The following is a 13,008-nucleotide window of genomic DNA, read 5'->3' as shown; positions in this document are numbered from 1 at the left end:
CATAAACTTACTCAATTAGAAGAGGATTCGCTTACTACATAGATTCTCTCTATGGATTCGCGTGGAGCAGCCCCCGGCCCACTACTATACGAGAGATGGCTAATATCCTACTGGCTGCGCGCGGTAGTAACCCTCCGCCTACCGTTGGCAAGAACTAGCCATCAACCTTCGTTTCACGGCGTGATGAGCTTCGATCGCGCTTCTCGAGGCGATACGACTACCAGCGCGCATTAAACGAAGACCCGAAGACCCTACGAGCCTGGTTTACTACCGTACAAAGCGTGATTGACGAGAACGGTATACAATCGGAGGATATCTACAACTTTGATGAGACAGGCTTTGTAATAGGCCTTATATCTTCGTAGAAGGTAGTGACTAGGGCTAAATACTACGGTCGGAGATCTCTTCTACAACCAGGAAATCGCGAATAGGTTACTACTATCGAAGCTATATACGCATACGGCTACATACTACCGCCGTGCGTAATCTTCAAGGGCAAAGTGGCTATTGTAGGGTAGTTTGACGATAACCTACCGAGAGATTAGCGAATCGAGGTCTCTACGAATAGCTAGACTACCGATGAGATTGGCCTACGCTAGCTAGAAAAGCACTTTATCCTATATACGAATTCGCGTGTACGCGGTCGATTTCGGCTACTAATTCTTGACGGCTATAGTAGCTACCTTACACCCCTATTCGACTAGAAGTACGCAGAAAACGATATTATACCGCTATATATGCCTTCGTATTTATCATATCTACTATAACTGCTAGATGTTAGCTGCTTTGCTCTATTAAAGAAGGCGTACGGCCGTTTCGTTAGCGATCTTGCGCGCCAGAGATATAACCATATCGATAAATTCGATTTCTTACAGGACTACTACCGCGCACGGCTAGAAGCATTCCAATCAGCCCGGTCTGCGTGATGTAACTCACTCATTTGATACCCCAGTCCCCCCAAAAAAAGAAGAAATATACAAAGAAAAAAAATCTCATTGTGATTAGTTACGATCTGCTGGATGGTCTATCATTTTCAACAAGCGCGAAGAACGACTGAGAGGTTACTAGTCCAAGCGATAGTAAGGATCAAAAGGATTGATTTGCTAGAAGCTAAGTTAGAGCGGTGCAACAGTGCCAAAGGAAGTATCGGTGAGAAAAGTCCCGCCTATGCGTCAGCACAACCAGGAGATATGATCAAAAAGAGACACTAGACACTCGACGCGGCGAGCCAACTTTTGTACGTGTACCGAACCACCCTCATGCCGCACGGCCCTTTCATGATTATCACACTGCAATTAACCGCATCAGCTCGCGCAAAGGGAATCCCTTTCTGTTTCCCACTATTCTTACAGCGGCGTTGCATGACAACCTGTAAAAAGCACCGAGCTTGATCTCAAGTGGCCGATCAGGCACTCTATGATCTTTGACGGACCTGCTAAATTTGGGACGCTCCATGGTATTTTGGTCCATCTCGCGTGGTAAGACACGCTGTTTGTATCCTTTTAACTTTCCTCTGATCATAGTCACTCAACGAGACGTAGGTACCAGTAACCCTCTAGGCAACGCCGATTCCCCAATATTTGCATCTCGAGATCAGTATTATCACCAATCCACAGTTCGAATGTGCACGAGAAGATCAATTCTGGCGAACAAGAGTGGACTTTGATGGTGAAGCTGACAAAAACGCCATCTCCCGGGATAATAAATAGCGAATAGCTGTTATAGGATTCTTCTAGTTTCTGTTTAGGTAAGGCAGAGTAACGACCTAATGGTAGGTTAAGTTAAATTCTTTCCAGTATCTCACAGATCCTGAAAGTGCGCTCTTCTTTCCCGTACATCCCGTATTTAGAAGCCTCATGTAAACTTCTGGCATCGGACGCCGAAGAATATTTTACTGCATATCATCCAACTTCAACGCCTGCCCGAAAAGTTCCTTCCGATATCCTCTCAGCATGCCTCAAAATACTATCACACAGAAACACTTGAATATTACTATCACGAACTTTGATCGGAACTTGATGTGTATCTAGCTCAAGTTCCATTTATGCTCACCCGAAAGCGTAGGTAAAAGCATGGCCGGGAACGGGAACTTGGGTCCTCGGCCTGTCACTGAAATCAGATTCTAAATCTCCTCTTCCCGCAATTTATACCACGGAACTCTATCTATGTCAACTCGTTCTGTTAGACTACAAGCCCGACGACCTGCATCCACGGCTTGATTCGCTCTGTCAGGTCGAATCTCTACGTATGGGTCTCACCGTAGCGCGCATGCTGCTGGAATTCTACGTCTCCCCTCCCCATCGCCGGGAAGTTGCCGTTAACAATTCAGGGTTTATCTAGCTCGGCTTTTCCGTGGCACTGGCCTGCAAGCTCATGGTCGCCGCGTCGGAGCCCTCCATCCATCCTTACACGGCCGATTTGACCCGTGAGATGAACCTCTCAAATATGTTGAACCGGTGCGTCCTGCGCATCCAAGCGCTTCTTACATCCTACCTAGATGCAGAAAGTGACCTCAATGGTTTCTACCGTTATGAAGAGCAGCTGAAGCTAGAGCGTTAGCAGTGAAAGTGGGACAGTGTTGCAATCCCAGCAGAATGTGTTATTCGCATTCGCCATGGAGGGCTCGTCAGATCCAAGTATCGCTCAAATGCCGTTGGAGGACGAACTAGAAGCTTATTCTACCGCCCCACGCGACGAGCTTGATTTTCAATAGCCAGGTCTTTTCCGTTTTTGATGAAATTTTTGCAGGCTGAATGGCGCAAGGGCCTGCCGAATTTTAGTATACAGTGCTCAATTGTGGTTCACCTAGACAGGACAAGCTACAGACTCTGCTTGGACTCGGGAATTATACAAATGATTCCCACATTATCTCGTCCCATGAAAACGCCATTTGGGATAGTCATAGCCCAACCTTCTCCCTCATTCTTCAATTTCCATTCTAGCCAGGTTCTGAAGCACAATCTTCCTCGCTATCGCATCATCTCCCCCGGTTCGGCTCCGGGCTTCCTCCATAGTCCTCTTAAACTTCTTATTTGTACAATGAAAGGTATCTAAGATACCAGTAGGGCCGAAGTTTTCGTCAAAAGCAAAGTGATGGAAGTCGTGTTGTAGATTTGAAGGCATCCATGGAATGTTGTATCCCGAGTGCGTGCAGATGGTACCGAATTCAAGAAACAAGAAGGTGAAAATAGCCTGAGACCAGTGGTGAGGAACAAGCAGTATTCCAATAGAGTTTGGTAACAAGTTAGAAAACAAGTGTTCTGCAACTGTGCAGTACGTCGACGCTAGCCCAACTGGAGCTGTGAATTCGTGGTGTTGTTTGTGAAATGTTGAATAGAGTCGCTTCGAGTGAAACAAGCGGTGGACGTAGTAAAAGCCTACTTCGGTGCAAAAGACATCAAATATGATCGTAGCAATTGTTTGGAATGGCGTGGGTAGAAATTTCGGGGCTACGGGCATCGGTTGTGTGGTGAAGGTGCCCAGAAGAAGCATTGGAAATGCAACGAGCATCTGGTTTCGTAAAGAGATCTTCGCGATACGAAAGTATGCTTTCCCATTGACCCGGACGAAAGGCTGTGTTTTGTATTTGAACAACCACCTTGGCCATCCAGTCAAGTCGGGAATGGCAAATATAGCAGACCACAGCCAAAAGAATACAGACGTGATGATGAAAGTTCCCCATAAGTTAACCTTATATACGCCGTGCGTATCGTCCAGATATTGGTAGAATCGGTGGCCGGTAGCTGAGGTATTGAAAGATATGAAAGCGGCGATAATAAGTGCATTGGCACCAAATGAACTTAACTCAGTGTTAATGAGAGACGAAGTTAGATAGACCCATCGGTTATGGTGAGGAATGGGATTGCCTGATAAATCCTTGGGGACAGATATAGTCAAGGTGGGGCTATCCGTCGTAGGCGAGGAGTCGGACGGCGCCATGGATGCTAACAACACGCACTGCAAAGTGTATGGACGTAGCTGAAATTCAGGACTGAGTGTAGCTATAGACAGATCAGAAAGAATAATAGAATCACCCTGGATACTTCAATATACTCGAATTTAGCGCCTTTTATCCGTCAGTTATGAGGTTGCCTCATTGGGATACATACCTTAGTCATTACGTACCAGAATGTGCCCACTTCCCGTATTAGATGCAACACATGCTCGTGAACCTCGGCTATGTGAATGCGGGGGTTACTTTTAGCCAGTGTTGAATGATAGTGAGTGCGACCTTACCTGCGTACCGATCGGAGCTAGTGATCTTTTACAACGAGACAGCCATTGGCTAGTGTACTCGACCCTGGTACATAAATGTGGCATAGCCGCGTCGAAATCCAGGTTGTAATTAGAGGTCTAGAAAGACACAGTCCATGTGAGGACGATATAAATCTGTGCTGATCTAAGTGACATTCAAGAATGATGGATGGTGTGTGCAATCGCCACCGAAGAGCACTCACAGCGTCTACATCCTTCTTGGGACGCACCCACCCGATTTCAGCCCAAGGGCCTCACACTGGGCGTAGTACATGCAAAAGATTTAGGCATTCCTCGTTCTAATATGATTGTTTCCAGCCACCCGACGAAGTACCCGATAATTTACGGGTAGCTATAGCTGATAGTCTACCTCAAGACAATTAAGAGCTAAAGGCATACTTGACTTGGAACCATTACCTGTAGCAGGATGCCATACTTTCGTCTGTGAACTGATGTCTTTATTAACCATGCAATAGCCATGTTAGTATTGAGGCGGGTCCCAATGATTTTTTGAACTAGAATAGAATTGGTAAGTTCTTTTGTGTGACGACGAGATCAATGGACTGGTCTCTAAACGTCATGCCGGGCGATGGTTCTGTTGAACTGTATGCTACAGTGGAGAAGAAGGTGTGACGAGATGTGCAAGAAGCTAATATTGGAGACTAGGCGAGGATCTAAATAGGGAAGATTACTATGCAAAATTATTAGACTAACCAAAACTAACAGGTTCAATTCTACGGCAGAATTAAGGCAAGGTTATTAGAATAGAAGGATATTTCAGCCAGCTTGATATTGGTTAATCCGCCTCGAATGTGAAGTTCCTATATATTACAGTAATTTCACCGCTATTTTTCAACTGTTCTGGCAATCACCATTTGCCCCCAGAAGTAGAGCGCATAGCCCATAAATATTCTGAGCCACCCACGGCTATGCGGCACAAGAGGTTTGCTAAAAGCATTCTTTGCAACAAAAAGGTCGCTTACAACGAACATAGCAGCTCCCAAAGCCCGCGAGTGCAACCGGTCGGCTGAAACAATCAAAGGAGACGTGGAAGTAGCGACAGCAAACATTGTACCAATGATAATAGCGTAAATAGTAACCAATGGCTTCATATCTGGAGCAATATTGAGGTCCAGTACATTCGTTTTGGGTGTGGAATATGGCGGAGGATATATAACACCCAGCCATTTTGCAATGCTCAGAGTCCCTGTGAATGTGGCGGCAAAAACCTTCAAGGAGGTTTCGTGGCAATCTTGCAGGAAGGCTAGAGTATAGGCGATATGAGCAGCGGCGAAGGCGGCGATGCCGAGCTGGAAAGATTTCGATACTTTCCCTCGCACTTCCGATTTGCCGGAGCTTGGCTTTTTGCTCTCCAAGTCATAGAATTCATGCCGAGAAGGAATAAGAAGATAGTCGCCAAGCATAGAAAATCCAAGGCCGGTGGTGATAAGACGGCGATAGCCTGACCATTCCGTCGATGGTAAAAGCAATGGGCTGCTGACGAAAGCAACGGAAGAGAGCATTTTGAACACTGCCGTACCAGTGTATGACCTTGATTTCCATTCTGAGAAAACCAGCAAGGGCAGCGAACATAGCAGAACAGATGCCGAAGTCGAAATTGACATATCTAAGGATCGGTAGAGACGTGAGACTGGATGAAGTGAAACAGGTGTTTGGATACTCGGTACAATTTAAGTAATGGCCAACCTGTCCGTGAACTGTTTGTCGCTCATGATTAAGCAATTTCCTTGGCGACAAGCCGAGGCCGAGGCACCACATTGGCTTGTGAGACAGACCGATGTCCTTGATTAGATATATATGAGAACGAAAGTAACCAAGAATATTCGCAATTACTCTATTATTGAAGATACATTGGCGCAACGAATTCACTTCCAAAATACTCCGTTAAGCAATCATCTACCATTATTCCACAGCATCCACATTTGGGCAAACTACCACGGTGGCAGTAGTAGTGATAGTCTTAACACGAGGACCATTGTTGGTCACGGGGAGAGTCAGGGTAGGAACATTGTCCAATGTCACGGGGTGGGAATAGTCTGCACACCAACCAATTGTCTTAGGCACGATTCCGGGCTTTACATATCTTGAAGTAAAAGTGCTGGTGGTGCTAGGTGGAGGAGAAGGACGGATATGGGAAGATTGAGGGGGAAGGCGGGAGCTGGGAGCGGTAGGGCTCACCGTGACATAAACGGTAGACGCCGCAGCGCTAGGGCAAGTAGAAGTCGCCAGCGAAGGAGCAGGGTCAACACAAGCGGTGTTGTTGGCGGGTTCGGAAACGGTGAACTTGTCACCCTGCGTGTAGATTATGTAGACGTTGGTGCCGTTGATGCCACTGATCTGGTAGCCCCATTCGGGCTTAGTATCGCAAGGAATATGGACAGTGTAAACCAGATCCGACGTAGGAACGTTCAGAGCCAGTGGGAGGTAAGACGGAGGCCAGGACACAAAGTTCCACAGATAGAGACTGAAGTTGGTGGGATCGGTATCAACGCTGGTCCACTTGACGGTGATGGTGGACCCGGCTGCGTAGGTGGAGTTCGCAGAAGGACTTGTTATTTGGATGGAGGTTACTGGCGAGGCGAGCGAGAGAATCAATGGAATCACGAGACGCATCATGATGTCGTTGATTATTTCGTTGCGCTCCTTGGGAGGTTTTGTTTGTTGCACAGGGCGGGAGTTCGGTGTCAACTGTTAGAGCACAATGGCAGATGAAAAAGGAGAGGAAGGAAGGTCCACTGAATATAAATTTGAAAGAGTGACTGGTGATAATTAGGAGCAACAAAAAGAATGACTTGGAGTTGGAGGAGAAGCTTTGCCAGCTTCAGCACAAAAATGGGCCCCACGGAGATAAATAGGCACTCAGCTGTGAAGAATAATTCTCCAAGCCGTCAGGGATGAAGCAACGGCAGCCTGATCGTTTGGGGTAGATGAGCCAATGACCGCACATTAAAAAGTCTTGGGATGGCTCCTGCCGTAAACCTATTTAGGGTAGCCGTTGATCCTGATCCTGGCAGTGATTGGTAGGGTTTGAGACAACTCATTGGGTCGTGCTCGGCTAATTCCTTGGCTATACGTCCCTGAATCAACCACAATTAATTGGTCAATCTTGACATGCTTATCTCCAGTCTCTGAATAACGCCAGGCGATAGCGGAGTTACATGCTATTAGAACCACACTGAAACCATGTAGACCGGCGTCAGTTAGCCTTTGGACGGATTTGGTCGACTGACTATCGAAGCCCGTTTTGCGCGATAGAATCGACTCAATTTTTGAAATACTATCGGCTTCTGGATTAAAGCATGATGGCATTCCAATCCAGGACCAGATAACTATAGAGGGTAAACATATCACAGCGGAAATCAGGCTCGTTTACGGTGAGTTCATTTGTATTCCTTACTTCTATTAATTGTTGTGGCATCTAGATCAACAGACGGAGGGAAGTGTACGAGGTTTGTCTCTTCTATACTTGGCCTAAGAATAAGCTCCTCCTTTAGTAAAAATCAAATTCTCGTATCTTGCAATGATGACAGCATCCATTTTTTGCTTGACAGAAGAAGCTTTTTTCTTTCTCACTCGACGAACACAGTTACAAAATGTATCGAAAGCTCTGAATCTCACGGTCAGTTTTACCTGTAATTCCCGTCTGCAGTATATCGGCAGTGGTGATTTGTGTCGATGGTCTATGTACCTCGTCTCGGCGATGGTTTTCCATGCGATCATGAACCCAGAGGCAGACTAGGAAAAATACTCCGAGCGCCAGACCCGCCAGTGAAGTTTTGATGCCAGTCTGTTAGATGATTAGCTCAATAATTTGGCCAAAGTTGAAAGAATAATATCAACTGATTTGTACTTAACTCACAGGATAAGCTGGTGCCTCAGAGGAAAGAAAGCACTGTGGCCCGATCATGTTACCGACACAATATGCCTCTAGTATACAGGCACTTGTCACGCTTCGCTTCGTAAAAGAAGCGACATTCGAGCTCAGCACACTGAGCACTAGAGGAATGTTGACCCCGTATGCGGCAGAAAGGGAAACTCCAACAAGTCTTCCAACCCCGTTCAGCGGGTCGAGCTTCCAAACCACATTTACACCCACCAGGGAGATTGCTGTGGTTATAACTAACCATCACGATGATACAGCTGGACCGAACATATGTCGCAACGAGAGAAACGAAAATGAGCGCAATGAGCTCTACCCGCCCACTGGAATCTGTAAGCGAAGGGCTGTGAAGGTTGAGAAGCCAAGCCCCGATATAATGATGGATAGAAACTAGGTAGTAACATGACCTAGTTAGCTTTGCGTCGGACTTAAGAATACACACAATTCATGTTGGGCTCACAGCGTTAGCCCGCCATTCCATAAGCTTGCTGCAAATATGTACAGAACAAGGAACCAAGTATGGGGATCTTTAAACGCATTCAATGGCATGATCCCATTTAAAGCTCCCATTATCCATGACTCCAGTTTGATTCTCTAGGGTGCGTTGCAAAGCGACTGCACGTTCGTTTTCGTTCAAAAATACCGCGATGCTAGGTGAGTCCAGCAGGACAGCAAAAAGAAGCACCCCGTGCGCTGCCGTAATTACACCGAGGAGAAGGAAAAGCAACTGCTAGTAGGTCACAGTAGAGACGTTGATATAGCCAACTCCGTTTCCAATCAATCCTCCTAGAAGGAAGGCTATGTAATTTCCGAAAACCCCTTCTCATATGGGAACTCTTGAAATTTCATGGACGGAAGAAATTATTAATTCCTAGAAATTAAGAAAGAAATATAGAGCTAAAGAGGTTAGTTTAAACCCAAAGGATTACGACGGGAAAACCGTGGCTTGTGGCTATTAAAAGCTTGGGATCTTACCGCCGGTAGACGATCCTTTCGTAGAAAGACCACGATATTCCACCAGAGACGATATTTTCCTAAATAGCCACGTTTAGCAAGATATACTCGACTTGATAAACTATAGAACGCCTAATATATGATTTTCTAAGTACTATCGTCTTCTTCTATACCATTATATAACGAATTTATCTCGCAATACTACGCATTATTGCTAGAATCGCTAGAGCGTTAGATCTACTTGCTATTTACCTTACCATTATACGTCAGCACCAAGGTATCATACGCAGAGATGAGTCCTCCTCTCCTCAAGATAGCATCGTCGATATACGTTCGTATCATATTTCCTTTAACTTTTCAAATTAATTACGAACTACAGGTCGATGTCCACTTGTCCTTCCCGAACGAAAATAAATATCCCAATAAATTCAAGATATATAGATGTTATTTGAGATATCAAGAGATCTATTCTTATTAAAATATACTTAACTACGTGTATCTTGACTTCTTTCGCATAATTCAAATATCATTTACCAAGATGTGCCGTCATATTAGCGTCCCATTAAGGAATTGAATTTTGTACATATTCACCCCTGGAAAATGTCTACGTCAGCTTAATTTACCTGCATGTTTATTGTTATGTATTGGTCGAACCTCGAGTCACCACAGGATGCAAGCAGCGGAAAGAACCTTAGGGCTAGTTGGTTCTATTGGTGAAACATTGCCCGCAATCCGAAAGATCACACGGTGTTTACGGGCGGATGGGGTATTTGTAGCAATGGGAATGAACTGCAAAGCCCACTACCACCTAGAAGTACCACTCTTTGAATCAATAGTAAGTTAATCTTATTTCATACACGCCATAAATTGAATTTAATAATCTCATTCGGCATTCGGTTACTACCAATGACGAGGGATTTCAAGGACAATGTCAACATCCAAAACTTCCTAATAAAATACCCATTAGTGGAAAGGTGTGCACTGGCTAATGAGTACTTGAAGCAGATACAAGTGGGCTTAGAAGCAGTTACATAGCTAAAGAGATCTGGAAACTCTATAATCAGGCGGGAGTATTTATGCAAGCCAGTAAATGCAAGCATGCTTAATTGCTAGTAAAGATATGAGTTACACATCGAAGACCCATCCATCACTTTGACTGGTTTGCGTAAAATCTCCATCAAGAAAATTGATCCATGCTCCTCGACATGTGACTGAGTTGCTATCAGACACAATAACCAACACCACCCTCTATGGCGCAACTCTGTCCTAAGTTGCAACGCGCAGCAAGGACCAATGCGCCTTGACCATTGCAGACATTAACCACAACATAGCCATCACTCGATCCACACTCGTAAGTGCCTGGTTGGCACGCGGTTGCAGTTAAAGCCACTGCAAGAAGCGCCACGACTGTTGTAATATAGCGCATTTTTTTTAAAGTGAAGATTGAGTGGTTTCTGTACATTGTTAGATAAAAGCTCCCTATTAAGTGGTATAGGAGACTTACGCAAACGTTTGAGTGCGGTCACAGAGAGTTTGAGTTATGTATTTTGCTTCGGGTGGTAGTGAGAAGCGAAGTGAGGTAGAAATGAGGGTGAAAGATACGGCTTTATACTCCTAACCCTCCCACATTCCGCGAGAAATTCCAACGGTTACTCTAACAATTTATTAAACTTAGTCTTTGGCTAATTCTAGAACCGATCAAGCATTCACATACCATAGAGTCAGGTACTGTGCTGGACCAGCATTGAATCGATCCGCGCACAAAAAACCCGCAAAAATGTAACCCACAAACATGCAGCCTGCAAACACACAACCCGCAAATAGAGAATCCTAAACACATAGTCGGGATGCGAAACGGAAATAACTCCGCTGAAGAAATGCCTGAACAGTGATTGGGTATGAGTAATTTACAATTACGCGATTCTAGAACAGGTAACGTCCGCTGCCGGGGACTATAGTATGTTTTGGGCTTTCAGTCATATGCAAATATGCGACCCATAACAATACATGAGTACATACATGTCATGGCTAGGGAGAACAAGGGACCATCAATTAGGTTAGCAGAATGATATTTCAGCAAGCTATCCAGTCTAAAGGGATCTTTGGACCTGAAGCATAGATATCTGTAATATTCCCCTTTCATTTTTCGATACACAAAATGGAATTCTCCATTCTAGCCCACATTCAATCAAACATTCCAAGTCGTTTACGCGGATCTAAATGTTGAATACTCGGAATCCGGCCTGAGTAAGCAGCCGACGCCTAGTTAAAGATAATCGGGCCTAAAGAGAGGAGGGGGGTGGGTTTTGCGCATTAATAAGTCTTAGTAGGGGTGGGAGGGTAACGTACTTCATACCCGAACGGATCACCCAACCGAGCGGACCACCACGTCAAAAATCGCGTCTTCCTGCCTATATACTAACTTCAACCACCTAAAGATAGTCAGGCCATGTAGGGGTTGGGGGGTCGGGACTCATAGTTAAAAAGTCTTGGTAAGGGGGAGGGATATTAAAGATTGTTGGGCTATGTAGGGGTTGGGGGGAGACTCATAGTTAAAAAGTCTTGGCAAGGGGGGGGGAAAGGATATTAAAGATTGTTGGGCTATGTAGGGGTACTCATAGTTACAAAGACTTGGTAAGGGGTGGAAGGACACGAATTTAAGGTTTGAATTTTGTTCCCCCACCTCTAAGTACCTGAAATCTTGATATTTTTCGATCGGCTCTTTTATATCTTTTATAAGATTGTTACGCTCAGGCACGAGAGAGATATTTATCAATCAACATGGTAGCATTTGACCAAAACAACTAAGGATAAGAGAAGGAAAGAAGGGAAGATGGCGGAATGGCGAGAGAGCTATCTAAATAGTAGATTGATGCCTTAGGAACCAGGCATAAATCCTGCTGACGATCGTCACAAAGATAGCCTAATCTAGCTACGTATCAAAAATATTAGTAGATTTCTAGTTAGAAGGGGCTTACCCTATAGGGCCTAGGTTAGATGAATTATTTTTTGATATGGCATACTAAGGCTAGTTCCTATGGATAAGCTAACGTAATTCACGGCCGAGCTGCGCACCCCAAAATACATAGTAAATGCGATAAATTACTACTTTATATCCCAACAACCATATGTTATTTTTACTTGAATATTAGGATATAGGCTTTTCGTAGCATATGAAAAAGTCTTTCTTAGTTTTAAGCAATTTAAATGATTATTTCGATGCTTTACCATAGAATACGGCGTAATTTTAACATAAATATATATCTCTCTATCGATCCTTCAACTAATTTTCCTACACTTACCTAGTAGGTTAGAAATAATATCTAGATTATATAGTTTTAATATCTTATCCTAAATAGATATGGTTGTTGAGATATAAAGTAGTAATTTATCGCATTTACTATGTATTTTGGGGTGCGCAGCTCGACCGGGTGCGCAGCTCGGCCGTGAATTACGTTATACTACTTTCGGCTAGCCTTCCTAAGCCTATATTAGTAGCCTTAGCAATCTAGTAGCCTTGGGCTATGCCTAATAACTAGCTAACTATTAACTATCTGGGCTAACGTAATTCCCGGCCGATCTGGACACCCGGCCGTCCTGGACACCCCAAAACATCATACTAAATGCGATTTCTTTGGTCACAGTATATCAGCAACGAGAAGTAAGTTTTGTTTGATTTTTAAGAGTATAGCATTTCTTAGCATTAGAAATCGTATGGTATAACTAACGTACACAGAAAATTATTATTTAATTGCATTACCAAAAATACGCCACGGTCTCGTGGTGCCGATATATATCTCTATAGTTTGAAGCCATAAAATTCCTATTGACTTATTATTATATTTAGAGAGATATATTAAGTACCACGATAACTTTAGACTTAATAGTAAGCCTTGAGT

General features: G+C 44.3%; 4 protein-coding genes across 4 annotated transcripts; 1 reads left to right on the top strand and 3 right to left on the bottom strand.

The window, feature by feature from the left end:
* Positions 1–2,373: 2,373 nt before the first annotated feature.
* On the top strand, positions 2,374–2,559 carry N7458_008711 (uncharacterized protein; the record flags this gene model as incomplete). Its single annotated transcript, XM_056912093.1, has 1 exon — positions 2,374–2,559. The coding sequence occupies one exon, from the start codon at positions 2,374–2,376 to the stop codon at positions 2,557–2,559; it is 186 nt and encodes a 61-aa protein (XP_056764919.1).
* A 360-nt stretch (positions 2,560–2,919) lies between these two features.
* Positions 2,920–3,939, bottom strand: N7458_008710 (sterol desaturase family protein; the record flags this gene model as incomplete). Its single annotated transcript, XM_056912092.1, has 1 exon — positions 2,920–3,939. The coding sequence occupies one exon, from the start codon at positions 3,937–3,939 to the stop codon at positions 2,920–2,922; it is 1,020 nt and encodes a 339-aa protein (XP_056764918.1).
* Positions 3,940–5,099: 1,160 nt separating this feature from the next.
* N7458_008709 (lysoplasmalogenase) lies at positions 5,100–5,777 on the bottom strand (the record flags this gene model as incomplete). The annotated part of the gene is made up of 1 exon (XM_056912091.1): positions 5,100–5,777. The coding sequence occupies one exon, from the start codon at positions 5,775–5,777 to the stop codon at positions 5,100–5,102; it is 678 nt and encodes a 225-aa protein (XP_056764917.1).
* Positions 5,778–6,177: 400 nt separating this feature from the next.
* Positions 6,178–6,891, bottom strand: N7458_008708 (GPI anchored serine-threonine rich family protein; the record flags this gene model as incomplete). Its single annotated transcript, XM_056912090.1, has 1 exon — positions 6,178–6,891. The coding sequence occupies one exon, from the start codon at positions 6,889–6,891 to the stop codon at positions 6,178–6,180; it is 714 nt and encodes a 237-aa protein (XP_056764916.1).
* Between the last annotated feature and the right edge of the window lie 6,117 nt (positions 6,892–13,008).

This window comes from Penicillium daleae (genome assembly GCF_028827525.1).
Source record: "Penicillium daleae strain IBT 16125 chromosome Unknown utg000007l_segment0_segment0, whole genome shotgun sequence".
In the NCBI taxonomy this organism is placed as follows: Eukaryota; Fungi; Ascomycota; class Eurotiomycetes; order Eurotiales; family Aspergillaceae; genus Penicillium; species Penicillium daleae.
The sequence above is the reverse complement of the archived record's forward strand: the minus strand, read 5'-3'. Positions and strand labels throughout refer to the sequence as shown.